This window comes from Copadichromis virginalis, linkage group LG13, assembly GCF_057382275.1.
Source record: "Copadichromis virginalis isolate Kocher_CV1m ecotype Utaka linkage group LG13, C_Virginalis_male_GT1.1, whole genome shotgun sequence".
In the NCBI taxonomy this organism is placed as follows: Eukaryota; Metazoa; Chordata; class Actinopteri; order Cichliformes; family Cichlidae; genus Copadichromis; species Copadichromis virginalis.
The window spans coordinates 22,935,427-22,962,257 of NC_140630.1; the positions used below are offsets into that span (position 1 = coordinate 22,935,427).

Consider the following 26,831-nt stretch of genomic DNA (forward strand, 5'->3'; position numbering starts at 1 on the left):
CAAGAAGAGTGGTCGTTGGTAGCCATGACAACAAGGAGGTGTGTTTGTTGCTGGCAGGTAAATGAAAAAAAGCAAAGCAAAGAAAAAAAGTGAGGGGAAGCCCAGGCTACGAGGGGTCATCCCTTGGAATTTTCACTCCAAGATCGCCCGCCTGGACCTCCCCCTAGCAGGTGAACATACAGAGGGAAGTGAGCCGAGGGCTCGAACCCGGGCCTGTATGTTGCTAGCCTGCTAGCCCGCCACATGTGGCCACATGACGGGCGAAGAGAATGGGGCAAATTGTTCTATTTAAAGAGCACTACGCGATCAGCCTTTTCCATTAGCTGGAGACCACACATTTTTGCACTCAAAAATAGCGGCGGGGCCTCAGTCTGTCTGTGGGGCATCGGGTATACCGGCCATTTGCCCGGTGGGCCGATGCTCATTTTGCCTTTTAAATGGCCCAATGTTTTCTTGTTGTTGTTGTCTTTTTTTCCTAACTGTGTAAACAGTGAAAGGTGGCGGATTGGACAGATGCTGGCAGACGTGTAAAAATAACTCAGTTGTTTGGTAGTGGCTATGGTGGAGCTTTCACACATTCAGTCAAATTAGCAAGTGGTGGAGGCCAGCAGGTGGATGGGGGAAAGGACTGGAGGTGGAGAGACGCAAGGCGGCCGCCAGTCCGACTGTCAGGTGAAATGAGCTTCAGGTAAGAAGTTATGACCTGCAGTCTATCTGGGTCAAACCAAGTTTAGGTGGAGTTTATTTTCCTTGTGCTAACTTTTTACAGTCAGTTACAGTAACTCGTACTGTGTACTAGCTAGCATGATGGAGTTTCTGTACAGTTGGGTGGGTGCTATGATGTTACTGGTGAACTTTATTTTATTCATATGGTTAGTTAGTAGAGTTGCCAACCGTGCCATAAAAAACGGAATCCTCTGGTATTCAGAGTTAATATTATGCGTTTTGTATTGAGCTGAAAATAAAAGCGATTTGTCCCATACTTCAGCTACAATAAAAAAAAGACAAAAAGCTGGAGTTATTCTGTGTCTTTGCTGCACAGCTGCCTCTTCTTCTCTCGTTCTCCCTCTCCTGCTGCTACTTCAATCATGAAACTGATCAATGATCAGCTGATCGGCGTTTCTGCCACAAGTCCCGTCTCTCTTGCTTGTTTATCTCCCGCTTTGCGCCAGAAAGAGGAAACTAGCAGAGGTCGTGTTAAACAGCAGAAGCGCCTTTAAACTTGATAAGCTGTTGTTAGAATTTATTTAATTCGGTGCAATTACTTTTTCATATAGGACCAAGTATGTTTGGATAGCTTTTTCCCCTTGAAAACTGCCGTTTAATATTAGACATTCTTGTCTAATATTAACATTTATTGATCTGAAACGTGTAAGTGTGACAAATATGGAATAAGATACGAAATGAGAAAGGAGGCAAATATTTTTTCACAGCGCTATAGTCTGTAAATGATCTTTTGGCTATAGTAGATCTTTGACTTGTTCCTTTTTTAATTGTTTGTTTAAAATAGTTTTCTCTAGGTTAAGGCGTACGGTCCAGGCCTACAGAGCAGTGGTCTGGCTGTTGGAAAACCCAGTGAACTCACAGTTGATGCCAAGCAAGGAGGAAAAGCTCCTCTGAAAATTATAGCCCAGGTATATCTGGCTTTGTATATGATCACAAATATGTTAAATATATTGTATGTACCGTATTTTTCGGACTATGAGTCGCACTTAAAATCCTTTAATTATCTCTCAAAAATCGACAGTGCGCCTTATGTATGAATTGTGGTTGTGCTTACTGACCTTGAACCGATTTTATGTAATACACGGCGCTTAAAAATCTGTCAAAAAATGTTTTAGTACGACTTTGGTAAGCTATGAAGTCGCACGGCTTGATGGATTGTCGGAGCATTACGGCTACGTAGTCAGGAGCCTGGCGGAGTGATACGTACTGTGCTGCAACATAATATTACTGTATTGTGTGTGGATCATGACCCCAAAATGCCACCTGTTAAGAGACATGCTGAGGAAGCGGATTTCAAACTCAAGGCTGTCAGTCACGCAGTAGAACATGAGAATAGAGCAGCTGCGAGAGATTTCAACATGAATGAATCAATGGTACGGAAGTGGAGGAAGCAAGAAGAAAGAGTTGAGTAAAGTTTGACTTATCTGGCTGTTTTGTTTCGCTTAATGCGTTTTATAGTCCAGTGCGCCTCATGTATGAAACCAGACCTGTTCATCGACAGTGCGCCTTATGGTCCGAAAAATACAGTGTGTTAAATCTGATTGAACTATAATCCCTTGTCTTCTGCACAGGATGGTGAAGTCAATTCTGTGGATGTCCAGGTTAAGGATAATAGCAACAGCACATACACCTGCACCCCACGTAAGCCTGTGAAGCACACTGTGATGGTCTCCTGGGGAGACGCTAACATCCCTGAGAGTCCATTCAGGGTGAGTATGCACTCACACTCTCTCACTTTCACTCTGGCATGCAAGGTTTGCCTTTTCTTCTCACTGAAAAGTCTCTTGAGTTTTGGTGTTTGTGCCCACAGATGAATATCAGAGCAGGCTGTCATCCAAACAAGGTGAAGGTCTCTGACCCTGGAGTGGCAAAGACGGGCCTGAAAGCCTTCCAGCCAACATACTTCACTGAAGGCGGGCTCTGCTGCAGATATTCCACTGGACATAGGCGAGCTTGACCTCAGCCAGCTGACAGCCCCTCTTACAACACCCTCAGGCCCAGAGGAGCCCTGCCTGCTGAAGATGCTGCGTAACGCTCACATTGGTGAGTGTCCGTCTGATAAGTGAGAAGTTTGCTAAACAATGAGACTCATCAGAATCCAAATACTTTATTAACCCTTAAGTAAAAGACAGAGGGGGAAAGTAATAAAAGTTAAAGCGTGGAGAAAGAAGCAGGAGCAACTGAAACGGGCTGCATGCACACACAAGAATAAGCGTTGTTAACATCTGTTTTGTCGGTCTGTCTTAGGAATCTCGTTTGTTCCCAGGGAGATTGGTGAGCACCTTGTTAACATCAAGAAGAACGCCCGTCATGTTCCCAGCAGCCCAATTGCTGTTATGATCAAGCAGTCAGGGATTGGTGACGTGTGCGTGGACCGTGGCTGACCAAAGCCAGGACTTTTCAGCCTTGAGAGTTTATCATTGATGCAGGTATATGCTCAGTGAAAGCATAAATACTGTGATATTTTTCTTTTTAAACATTCAAATAGAATATAATATGAGAATTTCGATGTGAAATTTAACCTTTAAGTGACTAGTACTTTGAGAACTGCCATCAATTACACAATGAAGTTCATTTACATATAGGTTATTGTATTAGTAATGCTATATTGTACATAGAGACAGAATATGACATGAAGGGCTACTGACCACAGAAAAGTAAAAGGTAACTGGGCCTAAAGACTAACGGGAGAGAAACACGCTTTCTGTGATTCTATTTGTGTTTTTGTGCTAATCTTGGATATCTTAGGTTGTCTCATTACTGTCATATATGTCCTGTCATTAAAACACTGGCTTCTAACAACTAACAGTGTCTCGAAAATAATTTAATAAATAAACAAATAATATGGATGCATGACTTTTAACTTGTCTATTTTTTAGGCTGAACACTGCTGCTAATGTGACTTAGGTAAATGGTTTCAGGCTCTCCCCTCCTGAGTTTGACAAACGTTCAGGATCAGAAAATGTGTGACTCACAGGTGCTGTAGCGTATGGCCACAGCTTCACTCTGAGCTCCATCTCCATAGAGTGCAGACAGTGATATCTCATACTCCTTAAGACACAGGACAACAGTTTATTGAGATATTGTATTTTTTTTACTTCATAATATGTACCCCAACAATCCAATAGTTCTTCCCCACCTGTCTCAGGTCGCCTCCACTTAGTGAGGTAAGAAACATCATCATCAGCTGCAGCTTCCCAGCGCACTGTCATGTCACTGTCTGAGAAATTAGTTACCCTAAGGTCAGAAGGAGGAGGCACCTTCACTAGAAGATTCGTGCAAATTTGATATATTTGACTTCTCTGTTTTTTTTCTCTCTGAATTATTTTTGAAAAGGAAAAATAATAATTTGAATGTGAAGCAAAACATGTATGGTGCTCGGTAAAGATGACACACCGACCCACTCCTTTTTTGTTTTTGTTTTTTGTTTGAGAAAGTTTGTTTTCATATTAAAGCAGTGTCAGTGACGTCATTCTACCCGACTACCACAGGTAAAGAAAAGCCTGAATCTGTAGATCTTTTTCTTTTGTTTTTGTCTAAAACACAAGAAATAAAAAAGGCAAAAAAGCCAGGGAAACATAGGAAATAATGTTTTGTCAGGCAATGACTTGTTGGCACAAGAAGAGTGGTCGTTGGTAGCCATGACAACAAGGAGGTGTGTTTGTTGCTGGCAGGTAAATGAAAAAAAGCAAAGCAAAGAAAAAAAGTGAGGGGAAGCCCAGGCTACGAGGGGTCATCCCTTGGAATTTTCACTCCAAGATCGCCCGCCTGGACCTCCCCCTAGCAGGTGAACATACAGAGGGAAGTGAGCCGAGGGCTCGAACCCGGGCCTGTATGTTGCTAGCCTGCTAGCCCGCCACATGTGGCCACATGACGGGCGAAGAGAATGGGGCAAATTGTTCTATTTAAAGAGCACTACGCGATCAGCCTTTTCCATTAGCTGGAGACCACACATTTTTGCACTCAAAAATAGCGGCGGGGCCTCAGTCTGTCTGTGGGGCATCGGGTATACCGGCCATTTGCCCGGTGGGCCGATGCTCATTTTGCCTTTTAAATGGCCCAATGTTTTCTTGTTGTTGTTGTCTTTTTTTCCTAACTGTGTAAACAGTGAAAGGTGGCGGATTGGACAGATGCTGGCAGACGTGTAAAAATAACTCAGTTGTTTGGTAGTGGCTATGGTGGAGCTTTCACACATTCAGTCAAATTAGCAAGTGGTGGAGGCCAGCAGGTGGATGGGGGAAAGGACTGGAGGTGGAGAGACGCAAGGCGGCCGCCAGTCCGACTGTCAGGTGAAATGAGCTTCAGGTAAGAAGTTATGACCTGCAGTCTATCTGGGTCAAACCAAGTTTAGGTGGAGTTTATTTTCCTTGTGCTAACTTTTTACAGTCAGTTACAGTAACTCGTACTGTGTACTAGCTAGCATGATGGAGTTTCTGTACAGTTGGGTGGGTGCTATGATGTTACTGGTGAACTTTATTTTATTCATATGGTTAGTTAGTAGAGTTGCCAACCGTGCCATAAAAAACGGAATCCTCTGGTATTCAGAGTTAATATTATGCGTTTTGTATTGAGCTGAAAATAAAAGCGATTTGTCCCATACTTCAGCTACAATAAAAAAAAGACAAAAAGCTGGAGTTATTCTGTGTCTTTGCTGCACAGCTGCCTCTTCTTCTCTCGTTCTCCCTCTCCTGCTGCTACTTCAATCATGAAACTGATCAATGATCAGCTGATCGGCGTTTCTGCCACAAGTCCCGTCTCTCTTGCTTGTTTATCTCCCGCTTTGCGCCAGAAAGAGGAAACTAGCAGAGGTCGTGTTAAACAGCAGAAGCGCCTTTAAACTTGATAAGCTGTTGTTAGAATTTATTTAATTCGGTGCAATTACTTTTTCATATAGGACCAAGTATGTTTGGATAGCTTTTTCCCCTTGAAAACTGCCGTTTAATATTAGACATTCTTGTCTAATATTAACATTTATTGATCTGAAACGTGTAAGTGTGACAAATATGGAATAAGATACGAAATGAGAAAGGAGGCAAATATTTTTTCACAGCGCTATAGTCTGTAAATGATCTTTTGGCTATAGTAGATCTTTGACTTGTTCCTTTTTTAATTGTTTGTTTAAAATAGTTTTCTCTAGGTTAAGGCGTACGGTCCAGGCCTACAGAGCAGTGGTCTGGCTGTTGGAAAACCCAGTGAACTCACAGTTGATGCCAAGCAAGGAGGAAAAGCTCCTCTGAAAATTATAGCCCAGGTATATCTGGCTTTGTATATGATCACAAATATGTTAAATATATTGTATGTACCGTATTTTTCGGACTATGAGTCGCACTTAAAATCCTTTAATTATCTCTCAAAAATCGACAGTGCGCCTTATGTATGAATTGTGGTTGTGCTTACTGACCTTGAACCGATTTTATGTAATACACGGCGCTTAAAAATCTGTCAAAAAATGTTTTAGTAGGACTTTGGTAAGCTACGAAGTCGCACCGCTTGATGGATTGTCGGAGCATTACGGCTACGTAGTCAGGAGCCTGGCGGAGTGATACGTACTGTGCTGCAACATAATATTACTGTATTGTGTGTGGATCATGACCCCAAAATGCCACCTGTTAAGAGACATGCTGACGAAGCGGATTTCAAACTCAAGGCTGTCAGTCACGCAGTAGAACATGAGAATAGAGCAGCTGCGAGAGATTTCAACATGAATGAATCAATGGTACGGAAGTGGAAGAAGCAAGAAGAAAGAGTTGAGTAAAGTTTGACTTATCTGGCTGTTTTGTTTCGCTTAATGCGTTTTATAGTCCAGTGCGCCTCATGTATGAAACCAGACCTGTTCATCGACAGTGCGCCTTATGGTCCGAAAAATACAGTGTGTTAAATCTGATTGAACTATAATCCCTTGTCTTCTGCACAGGATGGTGAAGTCAATTCTGTGGATGTCCAGGTTAAGGATAATAGCAACAGCACATACACCTGCACCCCACGTAAGCCTGTGAAGCACACTGTGATGGTCTCCTGGGGAGACGCTAACATCCCTGAGAGTCCATTCAGGGGGAGTATGCACTCACACACTCTCACTTTCACTCTGGCATGCAAGGTTTGCCTTTTCTTCTCACTGAAAAGTCTCTTGAGTTTTGGTGTTTGTGCCCACAGATGAATATCAGAGCAGGCTGTCATCCAAACAAGGTGAAGGTCTCTGACCCTGGAGTGGCAAAGACGGGCCTGAAAGCCTTCCAGCCAACATACTTCACTGAAGGCGGGCTCTGCTGCAGATATTCCACTGGACATAGGCGAGCTTGACCTCAGCCAGCTGACAGCCCCTCTTACAACACCCTCAGGCCCAGAGGAGCCCTGCCTGCTGAAGATGCTGCGTAACGCTCACATTGGTGAGTGTCCGTCTGATAAGTGAGAAGTTTGCTAAACAATGAGACTCATCAGAATCCAAATACTTTATTAACCCTTAAGTAAAAGACAGAGGGGGAAAGTAATAAAAGTTAAAGCGTGGAGAAAGAAGCAGGAGCAACTGAAACGGGCTGCATGCACACACAAGAATAAGCGTTGTTAACATCTGTTTTGTCGGTCTGTCTTAGGAATCTCGTTTGTTCCCAGGGAGATTGGTGAGCACCTTGTTAACATCAAGAAGAACGCCCGTCATGTTCCCAGCAGCCCAATTGCTGTTATGATCAAGCAGTCAGGGATTGGTGACGTGTGCGTGTGCGTGGACCGTGGCTGACCAAAGCCAGGACTTTTCAGCCTTGAGAGTTCATCATTGATGCAGGTATATGCTCAGTGAAAGCATAAATACTGTGATATTTTTCTTTTTAAACATTCAAATAGAATATAATATGAGAATTTCGATGTGAAATTTAACCTTTAAGTGACTAGTACTTTGAGAACTGCCATCAATTACACAATGAAGTTCATTTACATACAGGTTATTGTATTAGTAATGCTATATTGTACATAGAGACAGAATATGACATGAAGGGCTACTGACCACAGAAAAGTAAAAGGTAACTGGGCCTAAAGACTAACGGGAGAGAAACACGCTTTCTGTGATTCTATTTGTGTTTTTGTGCTAATCTTGGATATCTTAGGTTGTCTCATTACTGTCATATATGTCCTGTCATTAAAACACTGGCTTCTAACAACTAACAGTGTCTCGAAAATAATTTAATAAATAAACAAATAATATGGATGCATGACTTTTAACTTGTCTATTTTTTAGGCTGAACACTGCTGCTAATGTGACTTAGGTAAATGGTTTCAGGCTCTCCCCTCCTGAGTTTGACAAACGTTCAGGATCAGAAAATGTGTGACTCACAGGTGCTGTAGCGTATGGCCACAGCTTCACTCTGAGCTCCATCTCCATAGAGTGCAGACAGTGATATCTCATACTCCTTAAGACACAGGACAACAGTTTATTGAGATATTGTATTTTTTTTACTTCATAATATGTACCCCAACAATCCAATAGTTCTTCCCCACCTGTCTCAGGTCGCCTCCACTTAGTGAGGTAAGAAACATCATCATCAGCTGCAGCTTCCCAGCGCACTGTCATGTCACTGTCTGAGAAATTAGTTACCCTAAGGTCAGAAGGAGGAGGCACCTTCACTAGAAGATTCGTGCAAATTTGATATATTTGACTTCTCTGTTTTTTTTCTCTCTGAATTATTTTTGAAAAGGAAAAATAATAATTTGAATGTGAAGCAAAACATGTATGGTGCTCGGTAAAGATGACACACCGACCCACTCCTTTTTTGTTTTTGTTTTTTGTTTGAGAAAGTTTGTTTTCATATTAAAGCAGTGTCAGTGACGTCATTCTACCCGACTACCACAGGTAAAGAAAAGCCTGAATCTGTAGATCTTTTTCTTTTGTTTTTGTCTAAAACACAAGAAATAAAAAAGGCAAAAAAGCCAGGGAAACATAGGAAATAATGTTTTGTCAGGCAATGACTTGTTGGCACAAGAAGAGTGGTCGTTGGTAGCCATGACAACAAGGAGGTGTGTTTGTTGCTGGCAGGTAAATGAAAAAAAGCAAAGCAAAGAAAAAAAGTCAGGGGAAGCCCAGGCTACGAGGGGTCATCCCTTGGAATTTTCACTCCAAGATCGCCCGCCTGGACCTCCCCCTAGCAGGTGAACATACAGAGGGAAGTGAGCCGAGGGCTCGAACCCGGGCCTGTATGTTGCTAGCCTGCTAGCCCGCCACATGTGGCCACATGACGGGCGAAGAGAATGGGGCAAATTGTTCTATTTAAAGAGCACTACGCGATCAGCCTTTTCCATTAGCTGGAGACCACACATTTTTGCACTCAAAAATAGCGGCGGGGCCTCAGTCTGTCTGTGGGGCATCGGGTATACCGGCCATTTGCCCGGTGGGCCGATGCTAATTTTGCCTTTTAAATGGCCCAATGTTTTGTTGTTGTTGTTGTCTTTTTTTCCTAACTGTGTAAACAGTGAAAGGTGGCGGATTGGACAGATGCTGGCAGACGTGTAAAAATAACTCAGTTGTTTGGTAGTGGCTATGGTGGAGCTTTCACACATTCAGTCAAATTAGCAAGTGGTGGAGGCCAGCAGGTGGATGGGGGAAAGGACTGGAGGTGGAGAGACGCAAGGCGGCCGCCAGTCCGACTGTCAGGTGAAATGAGCTTCAGGTAAGAAGTTATGACCTGCAGTCTATCTGGGTCAAACCAAGTTTAGGTGGAGTTTATTTTCCTTGTGCTAACTTTTTACAGTCAGTTACAGTAACTCGTACTGTGTACTAGCTAGCATGATGGAGTTTCTGTACAGTTGGGTGGGTGCTATGATGTTACTGGTGAACTTTATTTTATTCATATGGTTAGTTAGTAGAGTTGCCAACCGTGCCATAAAAAACGGAATCCTCTGGTATTCAGAGTTAATATTATGCGTTTTGTATTGAGCTGAAAATAAAAGCGATTTGTCCCGTACTTCAGCTACAATAAAAAAAAGACAAAAAGCTGGAGTTATTCTGTGTCTTTGCTGCACAGCTGCCTCTTCTTCTCTCGTTCTCCCTCTCCTGCTGCTACTTCAATCATGAAACTGATCAATGATCAGCTGATCGGCGTTTCTGCCACAAGTCCCGTCTCTCTTGCTTGTTTATCTCCCGCTTTGCGCCAGAAAGAGGAAACTAGCAGAGGTCGTGTTAAACAGCAGAAGCGCCTTTAAACTTGATAAGCTGTTGTTAGAATTTATTTAATTCGGTGCAATTACTTTTTCATATAGGACCAAGTATGTTTGGATAGCTTTTTCCCCTTGAAAACTGCCGTTTAATATTAGACATTCTTGTCTAATATTAACATTTATTGATCTGAAACGTGTAAGTGTGACAAATATGGAATAAGATACGAAATCAGAAAGGAGGCAAATATTTTTTCACAGCGCTATAGTCTGTAAATGATCTTTTGGCTATAGTAGATCTTTGACTTGTTCCTTTTTTAATTGTTTGTTTAAAATAGTTTTCTCTAGGTTAAGGCGTACGGTCCAGGCCTACAGAGCAGTGGTCTGGCTGTTGGAAAACCCAGTGAACTCACAGTTGATGCCAAGCAAGGAGGAAAAGCTCCTCTGAAAATTATAGCCCAGGTATATCTGGCTTTGTATATGATCACAAATATGTTAAATATATTGTATGTACCGTATTTTTCGGACTATGAGTCGCACTTAAAATCCTTTAATTATCTCTCAAAAATCGACAGTGCGCCTTATGTATGAATTGTGGTTGTGCTTACTGACCTTGAACCGATTTTATGTAATACACGGCGCTTAAAAATCTGTCAAAAAATGTTTTAGTACGACTTTGGTAAGCTACGAAGTCGCACCGCTTGATGGATTGTCGGAGCATTACGGCTACGTAGTCAGGAGCCTGGCGGAGTGATACGTACTGTGCTGCAACATAATATTACTGTATTGTGTGTGGATCATGACCCCAAAATGCCACCTGTTAAGAGACATGCTGACGAAGCGGATTTCAAACTCAAGGCTGTCAGTCACGCAGTAGAACATGAGAATAGAGCAGCTGCGAGAGATTTCAACATGAATGAATCAATGGTACGGAAGTGGAGGAAGCAAGAAGAAAGAGTTGAGTAAAGTTTGACTTATCTGGCTGTTTTGTTTCGCTTAATGCGTTTTATAGTCCAGTGCGCCTCATGTATGAAACCAGACCTGTTCATCGACAGTGCGCCTTATGGTCCGAAAAATACAGTGTGTTAAATCTGATTGAACTATAATCCCTTGTCTTCTGCACAGGATGGTGAAGTCAATTCTGTGGATGTCCAGGTTAAGGATAATAGCAACAGCACATACACCTGCACCCCACGTAAGCCTGTGAAGCACACTGTGATGGTCTCCTGGGGAGACGCTAACATCCCTGAGAGTCCATTCAGGGTGAGTATGCACTCACACACTCTCACTTTCACTCTGGCATGCAAGGTTTGCCTTTTCTTCTCACTGAAAAGTCTCTTGAGTTTTGGTGTTTGTGCCCACAGATGAATATCAGAGCAGGCTGTCATCCAAACAAGGTGAAGGTCTCTGACCCTGGAGTGGCAAAGACGGGCCTGAAAGCCTTCCAGCCAACATACTTCACTGAAGGCGGGCTCTGCTGCAGATATTCCACTGGACATAGGCGAGCTTGACCTCAGCCAGCTGACAGCCCCTCTTACAACACCCTCAGGCCCAGAGGAGCCCTGCCTGCTGAAGATGCTGCGTAACGCTCACATTGGTGAGTGTCCGTCTGATAAGTGAGAAGTTTGCTAAACAATGAGACTCATCAGAATCCAAATACTTTATTAACCCTTAAGTAAAAGACAGAGGGGGAAAGTAATAAAAGTTAAAGCGTGGAGAAAGAAGCAGGAGCAACTGAAACGGGCTGCATGCACACACAAGAATAAGCGTTGTTAACATCTGTTTTGTCGGTCTGTCTTAGGAATCTCGTTTGTTCCCAGGGAGATTGGTGAGCACCTTGTTAACATCAAGAAGAACGCCCGTCATGTTCCCAGCAGCCCAATTGCTGTTATGATCAAGCAGTCAGGGATTGGTGACGTGTGCGTGTGCGTGGACCGTGGCTGACCAAAGCCAGGACTTTTCAGCCTTGAGAGTTCATCATTGATGCAGGTATATGCTCAGTGAAAGCATAAATACTGTGATATTTTTCTTTTTAAACATTCAAATAGAATATAATATGAGAATTTCGATGTGAAATTTAACCTTTAAGTGACTAGTACTTTGAGAACTGCCATCAATTACACAATGAAGTTCATTTACATATAGGTTATTGTATTAGTAATGCTATATTGTACATAGAGACAGAATATGACATGAAGGGCTACTGACCACAGAAAAGTAAAAGGTAACTGGGCCTAAAGACTAACGGGAGAGAAACACGCTTTCTGTGATTCTATTTGTGTTTTTGTGCTAATCTTGGATATCTTAGGTTGTCTCATTACTGTCATATATGTCCTGTCATTAAAACACTGGCTTCTAACAACTAACAGTGTCTCGAAAATAATTTAATAAATAAACAAATAATATGGATGCATGACTTTTAACTTGTCTATTTTTTAGGCTGAACACTGCTGCTAATGTGACTTAGGTAAATGGTTTCAGGCTCTCCCCTCCTGAGTTTGACAAACGTTCAGGATCAGAAAATGTGTGACTCACAGGTGCTGTAGCGTATGGCCACAGCTTCACTCTGAGCTCCATCTCCATAGAGTGCAGACAGTGATATCTCATACTCCTTAAGACACAGGACAACAGTTTATTGAGATATTGTATTTTTTTTACTTCATAATATGTACCCCAACAATCCAATAGTTCTTCCCCACCTGTCTCAGGTCGCCTCCACTTAGTGAGGTAAGAAACATCATCATCAGCTGCAGCTTCCCAGCGCACTGTCATGTCACTGTCTGAGAAATTAGTTACCCTAAGGTCAGAAGGAGGAGGCACCTTCACTAGAAGATTCGTGCAAATTTGATATATTTGACTTCTCTGTTTTTTTTCTCTCTGAATTATTTTTGAAAAGGAAAAATAATAATTTGAATGTGAAGCAAAACATGTATGGTGCTCGGTAAAGATGACACACCGACCCACTCCTTTTTTGTTTTTGTTTTTTGTTTGAGAAAGTTTGTTTTCATATTAAAGCAGTGTCAGTGACGTCATTCTACCCGACTACCACAGGTAAAGAAAAGCCTGAATCTGTAGATCTTTTTCTTTTGTTTTTGTCTAAAACACAAGAAATAAAAAAGGCAAAAAAGCCAGGGAAACATAGGAAATAATGTTTTGTCAGGCAATGACTTGTTGGCACAAGAAGAGTGGTCGTTGGTAGCCATGACAACAAGGAGGTGTGTTTGTTGCTGGCAGGTAAATGAAAAAAAGCAAAGCAAAGAAAAAAAGTGAGGGGAAGCCCAGGCTACGAGGGGTCATCCCTTGGAATTTTCACTCCAAGATCGCCCGCCTGGACCTCCCCCTAGCAGGTGAACATACAGAGGGAAGTGAGCCGAGGGCTCGAACCCGGGCCTGTATGTTGCTAGCCTGCTAGCCCGCCACATGTGGCCACATGACGGGCGAAGAGAATGGGGCAAATTGTTCTATTTAAAGAGCACTACGCGCACATCGTGCGATCAGCCTTTTCCATTAGCTGGAGACCACACATTTTTGCACTCAAAAATAGCGGCGGGGCCTCAGTCTGTCTGTGGGGCATCGGGTATACCGGCCATTTGCCCGGTGGGCCGATGCTAATTTTGCCTTTTAAATGGCCCAATGTTTTGTTGTTGTTGTTGTCTTTTTTTCCTAACTGTGTAAACAGTGAAAGGTGGCGGATTGGACAGATGCTGGCAGACGTGTAAAAAGAACTCAGTTGTTTGGTAGTGGCTATGGTGGAGCTTTCACACATTCAGTCAAATTAGCAAGTGGTGGAGGCCAGCAGGTGGATGGGGGAAAGGACTGGAGGTGGAGAGACGCAAGGCGGCCGCCAGTCCGACTGTCAGGTGAAATGAGCTTCAGGTAAGAAGTTATGACCTGCAGTCTATCTGGGTCAAACCAAGTTTAGGTGGAGTTTATTTTCCTTGTGCTAACTTTTTACAGTCAGTTACAATAACTCGTACTGTGTACTAGCTAGCATGATGGAGTTTCTGTACAGTTGGGTGGGTGCTATGATGTTACTGGTGAACTTTATTTTATTCATATGGTTAGTTAGTAGAGCCAACCGTGCCATAAAAAACGGAATCCTCTGGTATTCAGAGTTAATATTATGCGTTTTGTATTGAGCTGAAAATAAAAGCGATTTGTCCCGTACTTCAGCTACAATAAAAAAAGACAAAAAGCTGGAGTTATTCTGTGTCTTTGCTGCACAGCTGCCTCTTCTTCTCTCGTTCTCCCTCTCCTGCTGCTACTTCAATCATGAAACTGATCAATGATCAGCTGATCGGCGTTTCTGCCACAAGTCCCGTCTCTCTTGCTTGTTTATCTCCCGCTTTGCGCCAGAAAGAGGAAACTAGCAGAGGTCGTGTTAAACAGCAGAAGCGCCTTTAAACTTGATAAGCTGTTGTTAGAATTTATTTAATTCGGTGCAATTACTTTTTCATATAGGACCAAGTATGTTTGGATAGCTTTTTCCCCTTGAAAACTGCCGTTTAATATTAGACATTCTTGTCTAATATTAACATTTATTGATCTGAAACGTGTAAGTGTGACAAATATGGAATAAGATACGAAATGAGAAAGGAGGCAAATATTTTTTCACAGCGCTATAGTCTGTAAATGATCTTTTGGCTATAGTAGATCTTTGACTTGTTCCTTTTTTAATTGTTTGTTTAAAATAGTTTTCTCTAGGTTAAGGCGTACGGTCCAGGCCTACAGAGCAGTGGTCTGGCTGTTGGAAAACCCAGTGAACTCACAGTTGATGCCAAGCAAGGAGGAAAAGCTCCTCTGAAAATTATAGCCCAGGTATATCTGGCTTTGTATATGATCACAAATATGTTAAATATATTGTATGTACCGTATTTTTCGGACTATGAGTCGCACTTAAAATCCTTTAATTATCTCAAAAATCGACAGTGCGCCTTATGTATGAATTCTGGTTGTGCTTACTGACCTTGAACCGATTTTATGTAATACACGGCGCTTAAAAATCTGTCAAAAAATGTTTTAGTACGACTTTGGTAAGCTATGAAGTCGCACCGCTTGATGGATTGTCGGAGCATTACGGCTACGTAGTCAGGAGCCTGGCGGAGTGATACGTACTGTGCTGCAACATAATATTACTGTATTGTGTGTGGATCATGACCCCAAAATGCCACCTGTTAAGAGACATGCTGACGAAGCGGATTTCAAACTCAAGGCTGTCAGTCACGCAGTAGAACATGAGAATAGAGCAGCTGCGAGAGATTTCAACATGAATGAATCAATGGTACGGAAGTGGAGGAAGCAAGAAGAAAGAGTTGAGTAAAGTTTGACTTATCTGGCTGTTTTGTTTCGCTTAATGCGTTTTATAGTCCAGTGCGCCTCATGTATGAAACCAGACCTGTTCATCGACAGTGCGCCTTATGGTCCGAAAAATACAGTGTGTTAAATCTGATTGAACTATAATCCCTTGTCTTCTGCACAGGATGGTGAAGTCAATTCTGTGGATGTCCAGGTTAAGGATAATAGCAACAGCACATACACCTGCACCCCACGTAAGCCTGTGAAGCACACTGTGATGGTCTCCTGGGGAGACGCTAACATCCCTGAGAGTCCATTCAGGGTGAGTATGCACTCACACACTCTCTCACTTTCACTCTGGCATGCAAGGTTTGCCTTTTCTTCTCACTGAAAAGTCTCTTGAGTTTTGGTGTTTGTGCCCACAGATGAATATCAGAGCAGGCTGTCATCCAAACAAGGTGAAGGTCTCTGACCCTGGAGTGGCAAAGACGGGCCTGAAAGCCTTCCAGCCAACATACTTCACTGAAGGCGGGCTCTGCTGCAGATATTCCACTGGACATAGGCGAGCTTGACCTCAGCCAGCTGACAGCCCCTCTTACAACACCCTCAGGCCCAGAGGAGCCCTGCCTGCTGAAGATGCTGCGTAACGCTCACATTGGTGAGTGTCCGTCTGATAAGGGAGAAGTTTGCTAAACAATGAGACTCATCAGAATCCAAATACTTTATTAACCCTTAAGTAAAAGACAGAGGGGGAAAGTAATAAAAGTTAAAGCGTGGAGAAAGAAGCAGGAGCAACTGAAACGGGCTGCATGCACACACAAGAATAAGCGTTGTTAACATCTGTTTTGTCGGTCTGTCTTAGGAATCTCGTTTGTTCCCAGGGAGATTGGTGAGCACCTTGTTAACATCAAGAAGAACGCCCGTCATGTTCCCAGCAGCCCAATTGCTGTTATGATCAAGCAGTCAGGGATTGGTGACGTGTGCGTGTGCGTGGACCGTGGCTGACCAAAGCCAGGACTTTTCAGCCTTGAGAGTTCATCATTGATGCAGGTATATGCTCAGTGAAAGCATAAATACTGTGATATTTTTCTTTTTAAACATTCAAATAGAATATAATATGAGAATTTCGATGTGAAATTTAACCTTTAAGTGACTAGTACTTTGAGAACTGCCATCAATTACACAATGAAGTTCATTTACATATAGGTTATTGTATTAGTAATGCTATATTGTACATAGAGACAGAATATGACATGAAGGGCTACTGACCACAGAAAAGTAAAAGGTAACTGGGCCTAAAGACTAACGGGAGAGAAACACGCTTTCTGTGATTCTATTTGTGTTTTTGTGCTAATCTTGGATATCTTAGGTTGTCTCATTACTGTCATATATGTCCTGTCATTAAAACACTGGCTTCTAACAACTAACAGTGTCTCGAAAATAATTTAATAAATAAACAAATAATATGGATGCATGACTTTTAACTTGTCTATTTTTTAGGCTGAACACTGCTGCTAATGTGACTTAGGTAAATGGTTTCAGGCTCTCCCCTCCTGAGTTTGACAAACGTTCAGGATCAGAAAATGTGTGACTCACAGGTGCTGTAGCGTATGGCCACAGCTTCACTCTGAGCTCCATCTCCATAGAGTGCAGACAGTGATATCTCATACTCCTTAAGACACAGGACAACAGTTTATTGAGATATTGTATTTTTTTTACTTCATAATATGTACCCCAACAATCCAATAGTTCTTCCCCACCTGTCTCAGGTCGCCTCCACTTAGTGAGGTAAGAAACATCATCATCAGCTGCAGCTTCCCAGCGCACTGTCATGTCACTGTCTGAGAAATTAGTTACCCTAAGGTCAGAAGGAGGAGGCACCTTCACTAGAAGATTCGTGCAAATTTGATATATTTGACTTCTCTGTTTTTTTTCTCTCTGAATTATTTTTGAAAAGGAAAAATAATAATTTGAATGTGAAGCAAAACATGTATGGTGCTCGGTAAAGATGACACACCGACCCACTCCTTTTTTGTTTTTGTTTTTTGTTTGAGAAAGTTTGTTTTCATATTAAAGCAGTGTCAGTGACGTCATTCTACCCGACTACCACAGGTAAAGAAAAGCCTGAATCTGTAGATCTTTTTCTTTTGTTTTTGTCTAAAACACAAGAAATAAAAAAGGCAAAAAAGCCAGGGAAACATAGGAAATAATGTTTTGTCAGGCAATGACTTGTTGGCACAAGAAGAGTGGTCGTTGGTAGCCATGACAACAAGGAGGTGTGTTTGTTGCTGGCAGGTAAATGAAAAAAAGCAAAGCAAAGAAAAAAAGTGAGGGGAAGCCCAGGCTACGAGGGGTCATCCCTTGGAATTTTCACTCCAAGATCGCCCGCCTGGACCTCCCCCTAGCAGGTGAACATACAGAGGGAAGTGAGCCGAGGGCTCGAACCCGGGCCTGTATGTTGCTAGCCTGCTAGCCCGCCACATGTGGCCACATGACGGGCGAAGAGAATGGGGCAAATTGTTCTATTTAAAGAGCACTACGCGATCAGCCTTTTCCATTAGCTGGAGACCACACATTTTTGCACTCAAAAATAGCGGCGGGGCCTCAGTCTGTCTGTGGGGCATCGGGTATACCGGCCATTTGCCCGGTGGGCCGATGCTCATTTTGCCTTTTAAATGGCCCAATGTTTTCTTGTTGTTGTTGTCTTTTTTTCCTAACTGTGTAAACAGTGAAAGGTGGCGGATTGGACAGATGCTGGCAGACGTGTAAAAATAACTCAGTTGTTTGGTAGTGGCTATGGTGGAGCTTTCACACATTCAGTCAAATTAGCAAGTGGTGGAGGCCAGCAGGTGGATGGGGGAAAGGACTGGAGGTGGAGAGACGCAAGGCGGCCGCCAGTCCGACTGTCAGGTGAAATGAGCTTCAGGTAAGAAGTTATGACCTGCAGTCTATCTGGGTCAAACCAAGTTTAGGTGGAGTTTATTTTCCTTGTGCTAACTTTTTACAGTCAGTTACAATAACTCGTACTGTGTACTAGCTAGCATGATGGAGTTTCTGTACAGTTGGGTGGGTGCTATGATGTTACTGGTGAACTTTATTTTATTCATATGGTTAGTTAGTAGAGCCAACCGTGCCATAAAAAACGGAATCCTCTGGTATTCAGAGTTAATATTATGCGTTTTGTATTGAGCTGAAAATAAAAGCGATTTGTCCCGTACTTCAGCTACAATAAAAAAAGACAAAAAGCTGGAGTTATTCTGTGTCTTTGCTGCACAGCTGCCTCTTCTTCTCTCGTTCTCCCTCTCCTGCTGCTACTTCAATCATGAAACTGATCAATGATCAGCTGATCGGCGTTTCTGCCACAAGTCCCGTCTCTCTTGCTTGTTTATCTCCCGCTTTGCGCCAGAAAGAGGAAACTAGCAGAGGTCGTGTTAAACAGCAGAAGCGCCTTTAAACTTGATAAGCTGTTGTTAGAATTTATTTAATTCGGTGCAATTACTTTTTCATATAGGACCAAGTATGTTTGGATAGCTTTTTCCCCTTGAAAACTGCCGTTTAATATTAGACATTCTTGTCTAATATTAACATTTATTGATCTGAAACGTGTAAGTGTGACAAATATGGAATAAGATACGAAATGAGAAAGGAGGCAAATATTTTTTCACAGCGCTATAGTCTGTAAATGATCTTTTGGCTATAGTAGATCTTTGACTTGTTCCTTTTTTAATTGTTTGTTTAAAATAGTTTTCTCTAGGTTAAGGCGTACGGTCCAGGCCTACAGAGCAGTGGTCTGGCTGTTGGAAAACCCAGTGAACTCACAGTTGATGCCAAGCAAGGAGGAAAAGCTCCTCTGAAAATTATAGCCCAGGTATATCTGGCTTTGTATATGATCACAAATATGTTAAATATATTGTATGTACCGTATTTTTCGGACTATGAGTCGCACTTAAAATCCTTTAATTATCTCTCAAAAATCGACAGTGCGCCTTATGTATGAATTCTGGTTGTGCTTACTGACCTTGAACCGATTTTATGTAATACACGGCGCTTAAAAATCTGTCAAAAAATGTTTTAGTACGACTTTGGTAAGCTATGAAGTCGCACCGCTTGATGGATTGTCGGAGCATTACGGCTACGTAGTCAGGAGCCTGGCGGAGTGATACGTACTGTGCTGCAACATAATATTACTGTATTGTGTGTGGATCATGACCCCAAAATGCCACCTGTTAAGAGACATGCTGACGAAGCGGATTTCAAACTCAAGGCTGTCAGTCACGCAGTAGAACATGAGAATAGAGCAGCTGCGAGAGATTTCAACATGAATGAATCAATGGTACGGAAGTGGAGGAAGCAAGAAGAAAGAGTTGAGTAAAGTTTGACTTATCTGGCTGTTTTGTTTCGCTTAATGCGTTTTATAGTCCAGTGCGCCTCATGTATGAAACCAGACCTGTTCATCGACAGTGCGCCTTATGGTCCGAAAAATACAGTGTGTTAAATCTGATTGAACTATAATCCCTTGTCTTCTGCACAGGATGGTGAAGTCAATTCTGTGGATGTCCAGGTTAAGGATAATAGCAACAGCACATACACCTGCACCCCACGTAAGCCTGTGAAGCACACTGTGATGGTCTCCTGGGGAGACGCTAACATCCCTGAGAGTCCATTCAGGGTGAGTATGCACTCACACACTCTCTCACTTTCACTCTGGCATGCAAGGTTTGCCTTTTCTTCTCACTGAAAAGTCTCTTGAGTTTTGGTGTTTGTGCCCACAGATGAATATCAGAGCAGGCTGTCATCCAAACAAGGTGAAGGTCTCTGACCCTGGAGTGGCAAAGACGGGCCTGAAAGCCTTCCAGCCAACATACTTCACTGAAGGCGGGCTCTGCTGCAGATATTCCACTGGACATAGGCGAGCTTGACCTCAGCCAGCTGACAGCCCCTCTTACAACACCCTCAGGCCCAGAGGAGCCCTGCCTGCTGAAGATGCTGCGTAACGCTCACATTGGTGAGTGTCCGTCTGATAAGGGAGAAGTTTGCTAAACAATGAGACTCATCAGAATCCAAATACTTTATTAACCCTTAAGTAAAAGACAGAGGGGGAAAGTAATAAAAGTTAAAGCGTGGAGAAAGAAGCAGGAGCAACTGAAACGGGCTGCATGCACACACAAGAATAAGCGTTGTTAACATCTGTTTTGTCGGTCTGTCTTAGGAATCTCGTTTGTTCCCAGGGAGATTGGTGAGCACCTTGTTAACATCAAGAAGAACGCCCGTCATGTTCCCAGCAGCCCAATTGCTGTTATGATCAAGCAGTCAGGGATTGGTGACGTGTGCGTGTGCGTGGACCGTGGCTGACCAAAGCCAGGACTTTTCAGCCTTGAGAGTTCATCATTGATGCAGGTATATGCTCAGTGAAAGCATAAATACTGTGATATTTTTCTTTTTAAACATTCAAATAGAATATAATATGAGAATTTCGATGTGAAATTTAACCTTTAAGTGACTAGTACTTTGAGAACTGCCATCAATTACACAATGAAGTTCATTTACATACAGGTTATTGTATTAGTAATGCTATATTGTACATAGAGACAGAATATGACATGAAGGGCTACTGACCACAGAAAAGTAAAAGGTAACTGGGCCTAAAGACTAACGGGAGAGAAACACGCTTTCTGTGATTCTATTTGTGTTTTTGTGCTAATCTTGGATATCTTAGGTTGTCTCATTACTGTCATATATGTCCTGTCATTAAAACACTGGCTTCTAACAACTAACAGTGTCTCGAAAATAATTTAATAAATAAACAAATAATATGGATGCATGACTTTTAACTTGTCTATTTTTTAGGCTGAACACTGCTGCTAATGTGACTTAGGTAAATGGTTTCAGGCTCTCCCCTCCTGAGTTTGACAAACGTTCAGGATCAGAAAATGTGTGACTCACAGGTGCTGTAGCGTATGGCCACAGCTTCACTCTGAGCTCCATCTCCATAGAGTGCAGACAGTGATATCTCATACTCCTTAAGACACAGGACAACAGTTTATTGAGATATTGTATTTTTTTTACTTCATAATATGTACCCCAACAATCCAATAGTTCTTCCCCACCTGTCTCAGGTCGCCTCCACTTAGTGAGGTAAGAAACATCATCATCAGCTGCAGCTTCCCAGCGCACTGTCATGTCACTGTCTGAGAAATTAGTTACCCTAAGGTCAGAAGGAGGAGGCACCTTCACTAGAAGATTCGTGCAAATTTGATATATTTGACTTCTCTGTTTTTTTTCTCTCTGAATTATTTTTGAAAAGGAAAAATAATAATTTGAATGTGAAGCAAAACATGTATGGTGCTCGGTAAAGATGACACACCGACCCACTCCTTTTTTGTTTTTGTTTTTTGTTTGAGAAAGTTTGTTTTCATATTAAAGCAGTGTCAGTGACGTCATTCTACCCGACTACCACAGGTAAAGAAAAGCCTGAATCTGTAGATCTTTTTCTTTTGTTTTTGTCTAAAACACAAGAAATAAAAAAGGCAAAAAAGCCAGGGAAACATAGGAAATAATGTTTTGTCAGGCAATGACTTGTTGGCACAAGAAGAGTGGTCGTTGGTAGCCATGACAACAAGGAGGTGTGTTTGTTGCTGGCAGGTAAATGAAAAAAAGCAAAGCAAAGAAAAAAAGTCAGGGGAAGCCCAGGCTACGAGGGGTCATCCCTTGGAATTTTCACTCCAAGATCGCCCGCCTGGACCTCCCCCTAGCAGGTGAACATACAGAGGGAAGTGAGCCGAGGGCTCGAACCCGGGCCTGTATGTTGCTAGCCTGCTAGCCCGCCACATGTGGCCACATGACGGGCGAAGAGAATGGGGCAAATTGTTCTATTTAAAGAGCACTACGCGATCAGCCTTTTCCATTAGCTGGAGACCACACATTTTTGCACTCAAAAATAGCGGCGGGGCCTCAGTCTGTCTGTGGGGCATCGGGTATACCGGCCATTTGCCCGGTGGGCCGATGCTAATTTTGCCTTTTAAATGGCCCAATGTTTTGTTGTTGTTGTTGTTGTTGTCTTTTTTTCCTAACTGTGTAAACAGTGAAAGGTGGCGGATTGGACAGATGCTGGCAGACGTGTAAAAAGAACTCAGTTGTTTGGTAGTGGCTATGGTGGAGCTTTCACACATTCAGTCAAATTAGCAAGTGGTGGAGGCCAGCAGGTGGATGGGGGAAAGGACTGGAGGTGGAGAGACGCAAGGCGGCCGCCAGTCCGACTGTCAGGTGAAATGAGCTTCAGGTAAGAAGTTATGACCTGCAGTCTATCTGGGTCAAACCAAGTTTAGGTGGAGTTTATTTTCCTTGTGCTAACTTTTTACAGTCAGTTACAATAACTCGTACTGTGTACTAGCTAGCATGATGGAGTTTCTGTACAGTTGGGTGGGTGCTATGATGTTACTGGTGAACTTTATTTTATTCATATGGTTAGTTAGTAGAGCCAACCGTGCCATAAAAAACGGAATCCTCTGGTATTCACAGTTAATATTATGCGTTTTGTATTGAGCTGAAAATAAAAGCGATTTGTCCCGTACTTCAGCTACAATAAAAAAAAGACAAAAAGCTGGAGTTATTCTGTGTCTTTGCTGCACAGCTGCCTCTTCTTCTCTCGTTCTCCCTCTCCTGCTGCTACTTCAATCATGAAACTGATCAATGATCAGCTGATCGGCGTTTCTGCCACAAGTCCCGTCTCTCTTGCTTGTTTATCTCCCGCTTTGCGCCAGAAAGAGGAAACTAGCAGAGGTCGTGTTAAACAGCAGAAGCGCCTTTAAACTTGATAAGCTGTTGTTAGAATTTATTTAATTCGGTGCAATTACTTTTTCATATAGGACCAAGTATGTTTGGATAGCTTTTTCCCCTTGAAAACTGCCGTTTAATATTAGACATTCTTGTCTAATATTAACATTTATTGATCTGAAACGTGTAAGTGTGACAAATATGGAATAAGATACGAAATCAGAAAGGAGGCAAATATTTTTTCACAGCGCTATAGTCTGTAAATGATCTTTTGGCTATAGTAGATCTTTGACTTGTTCCTTTTTTAATTGTTTGTTTAAAATAGTTTTCTCTAGGTTAAGGCGCACGGTCCAGGCCTACAGAGCAGTGGTCTGGCTGTTGGAAAACCCAGTGAACTCACAGTTGATGCCAAGCAAGGAGGAAAAGCTCCTCTGAAAATTATAGCCCAGGTATATCTGGCTTTGTATATGATCACAAATATGTTAAATATATTGTATGTACCGTATTTTTCGGACTATGAGTCGCACTTAAAATCCTTTAATTATCTCTCAAAAATCGACAGTGCGCCTTATGTATGAATTGTGGTTGTGCTTACTGACCTTGAACCGATTTTATGTAATACACGGCGCTTAAAAATCTGTCAAAAAATGTTTTAGTACGACTTTGGTAAGCTACGAAGTCGCACCGCTTGATGGATTGTCGGAGCATTACGGCTACGTAGTCAGGAGCCTGGCGGAGTGATACGTACTGTGCTGCAACATAATATTACTGTATTGTGTGTGGATCATGACCCCAAAATGCCACCTGTTAAGAGACATGCTGACGAAGCGGATTTCAAACTCAAGGCTGTCAGTCACGCAGTAGAACATGAGAATAGAGCAGCTGCGAGAGATTTCAACATGAATGAATCAATGGTACGGAAGTGGAGGAAGCAAGAAGAAAGAGTTGAGTAAAGTTTGACTTATCTGGCTGTTTTGTTTCGCTTAATGCGTTTTATAGTCCAGTGCGCCTCATGTATGAAACCAGACCTGTTCATCGACAGTGCGCCTTATGGTCCGAAAAATACAGTGTGTTAAATCTGATTGAACTATAATCCCTTGTCTTCTGCACAGGATGGTGAAGTCAATTCTGTGGATGTCCAGGTTAAGGATAATAGCAACAGCACATACACCTGCACCCCACGTAAGCCTGTGAAGCACACTGTGATGGTCTCCTGGGGAGACGCTAACATCCCTGAGAGTCCATTCAGGGTGAGTATGCACTCACACACTCTCACTTTCACTCTGGCATGCAAGGTTTGCCTTTTCTTCTCACTGAAAAGTCTCTTGAGTTTTGGTGTTTGTGCCCACAGATGAATATCAGAGCAGGCTGTCATCCAAACAAGGTGAAGGTCTCTGACCCTGGAGTGGCAAAGACGGGCCTGAAAGCCTTCCAGCCAACATACTTCACTGAAGGCGGGCTCTGCTGCAGATATTCCACTGGACATAGGCGAGCTTGACCTCAGCCAGCTGACAGCCCCTCTTACAACACCCTCAGGCCCAGAGGAGCCCTGCCTGCTGAAGATGCTGCGTAACGCTCACATTGGTGAGTGTCCGTCTGATAAGTGAGAAGTTTGCTAAACAATGAGACTCATCAGAATCCAAATACTTTATTAACCCTTAAGTAAAAGACAGAGGGGGAAAGTAATAAAAGTTAAAGCGTGGAGAAAGAAGCAGGAGCAACTGAAACGGGCTGCATGCACACACAAGAATAAGCGTTGTTAACATCTGTTTTGTCGGTCTGTCTTAGGAATCTCGTTTGTTCCCAGGGAGATTGGTGAGCACCTTGTTAACATCAAGAAGAACGCCCGTCATGTTCCCAGCAGCCCAATTGCTGTTATGATCAAGCAGTCAGGGATTGGTGACGTGTGCGTGTGCGTGGACCGTGGCTGACCAAAGCCAGGACTTTTCAGCCTTGAGAGTTTATCATTGATGCAGGTATATGCTCAGTGAAAGCATAAATACTGTGATATTTTTCTTTTTAAACATTCAAATAGAATATAATATGAGAATTTTGATGTGAAATTTAACCTTTAAGTGACTAGTACTTTGAGAACTGCCATCAATTACACAATGAAGTTCATTTACATACAGGTTATTGTATTAGTAATGCTATATTGTACATAGAGACAGAATATGACATGAAGGGCTACTGACCACAGAAAAGTAAAAGGTAACTGGGCCTAAAGACTAACGGGAGAGAAACACGCTTTCTGTGATTCTATTTGTGTTTTTGTGCTAATCTTGGATATCTTAGGTTGTCTCATTACTGTCATATATGTCCTGTCATTAAAACACTGGCTTCTAACAACTAACAGTGTCTCGAAAATAATTTAATAAATAAACAAATAATATGGATGCATGACTTTTAACTTGTCTATTTTTTAGGCTGAACACTGCTGCTAATGTGACTTAGGTAAATGGTTTCAGGCTCTCCCCTCCTGAGTTTGACAAACGTTCAGGATCAGAAAATGTGTGACTCACAGGTGCTGTAGCGTATGGCCACAGCTTCACTCTGAGCTCCATCTCCATAGAGTGCAGACAGTGATATCTCATACTCCTTAAGACACAGGACAACAGTTTATTGAGATATTGTATTTTTTTTACTTCATAATATGTACCCCAACAATCCAATAGTTCTTCCCCACCTGTCTCAGGTCGCCTCCACTTAGTGAGGTAAGAAACATCATCATCAGCTGCAGCTTCCCAGCGCACTGTCATGTCACTGTCTGAGAAATTAGTTACCCTAAGGTCAGAAGGAGGAGGCACCTTCACTAGAAGATTCGTGCAAATTTGATATATTTGACTTCTCTGTTTTTTTTCTCTCTGAATTATTTTTGAAAAGGAAAAATAATAATTTGAATGTGAAGCAAAACATGTATGGTGCTCGGTAAAGATGACACACCGACCCACTCCTTTTTTGTTTTTGTTTTTTGTTTGAGAAAGTTTGTTTTCATATTAAAGCAGTGTCAGTGACGTCATTCTACCCGACTACCACAGGTAAAGAAAAGCCTGAATCTGTAGATCTTTTTCTTTTGTTTTTGTCTAAAACACAAGAAATAAAAAAGGCAAAAAAGCCAGGGAAACATAGGAAATAATGTTTTGTCAGGCAATGACTTGTTGGCACAAGAAGAGTGGTCGTTGGTAGCCATGACAACAAGGAGGTGTGTTTGTTGCTGGCAGGTAAATGAAAAAAAGCAAAGCAAAGAAAAAAAGTGAGGGGAAGCCCAGGCTACGAGGGGTCATCCCTTGGAATTTTCACTCCAAGATCGCCCGCCTGGACCTCCCCCTAGCAGGTGAACATACAGAGGGAAGTGAGCCGAGGGCTCGAACCCGGGCCTGTATGTTGCTAGCCTGCTAGCCCGCCACATGTGGCCACATGACGGGCGAAGAGAATGGGGCAAATTGTTCTATTTAAAGAGCACTACGCGCACATCGTGCGATCAGCCTTTTCCATTAGCTGGAGACCACACATTTTTGCACTCAAAAATAGCGGCGGGGCCTCAGTCTGTCTGTGGGGCATCGGGTATACCGGCCATTTGCCCGGTGGGCCGATGCTCATTTTGCCTTTTAAATGGCCCAATGTTTTGTTGTTGTTGTTGTCTTTTTTTCCTAACTGTGTAAACAGTGAAAGGTGGCGGATTGGACAGATGCTGGCAGACGTGTAAAAATAACTCAGTTGTTTGGTAGTGGCTATGGTGGAGCTTTCACACATTCAGTCAAATTAGCAAGTGGTGGAGGCCAGCAGGTGGATGGGGGAAAGGACTGGAGGTGGAGAGACGCAAGGCGGCCGCCAGTCCGACTGTCAGGTGAAATGAGCTTCAGGTAAGAAGTTATGACCTGCAGTCTATCTGGGTCAAA

General features: G+C 42.6%; 1 protein-coding gene and 1 long non-coding RNA gene across 2 annotated transcripts in view; both read left to right on the top strand.

The window, feature by feature from the left end:
- LOC146695696 (filamin-A-like) overlaps nt 1-20,511 on the top strand; it is a 62,041-nt gene extending 41,530 nt beyond the window's left edge. The window contains exons 41-60 of the mRNA XM_085478553.1: nt 2,298-2,435; nt 2,537-2,639; nt 2,722-2,769; nt 2,974-3,089; nt 6,641-6,782; nt 6,880-6,912; nt 6,999-7,112; nt 7,317-7,432; nt 10,990-11,127; nt 11,229-11,331; nt 11,414-11,461; nt 11,666-11,781; nt 15,344-15,481; nt 15,585-15,687; nt 15,770-15,817; nt 16,022-16,137; nt 19,691-19,828; nt 19,932-20,034; nt 20,117-20,164; nt 20,369-20,511. Of these exons, the coding sequence (XP_085334679.1) occupies nt 2,298-2,435; nt 2,537-2,639; nt 2,722-2,769; nt 2,974-3,089; nt 6,641-6,782; nt 6,880-6,912; nt 6,999-7,112; nt 7,317-7,432; nt 10,990-11,127; nt 11,229-11,331; nt 11,414-11,461; nt 11,666-11,781; nt 15,344-15,481; nt 15,585-15,687; nt 15,770-15,817; nt 16,022-16,137; nt 19,691-19,828; nt 19,932-20,034; nt 20,117-20,164; nt 20,369-20,511 (2,052 nt within the window). The remainder of the gene's footprint in view (nt 1-2,297; nt 2,436-2,536; nt 2,640-2,721; nt 2,770-2,973; nt 3,090-6,640; nt 6,783-6,879; nt 6,913-6,998; nt 7,113-7,316; nt 7,433-10,989; nt 11,128-11,228; nt 11,332-11,413; nt 11,462-11,665; nt 11,782-15,343; nt 15,482-15,584; nt 15,688-15,769; nt 15,818-16,021; nt 16,138-19,690; nt 19,829-19,931; nt 20,035-20,116; nt 20,165-20,368) is intronic.
- An 871-nt stretch (nt 20,512-21,382) lies between these two features.
- On the top strand, nt 21,383-25,335 carry LOC146695697 (uncharacterized). Its single transcript, XR_014923611.1, has 2 exons — nt 21,383-22,438; nt 23,258-25,335. It is a non-coding gene; the product is annotated as an uncharacterized LOC146695697 (long non-coding RNA).
- The last annotated feature ends 1,496 nt before the right edge of the window (nt 25,336-26,831 follow it).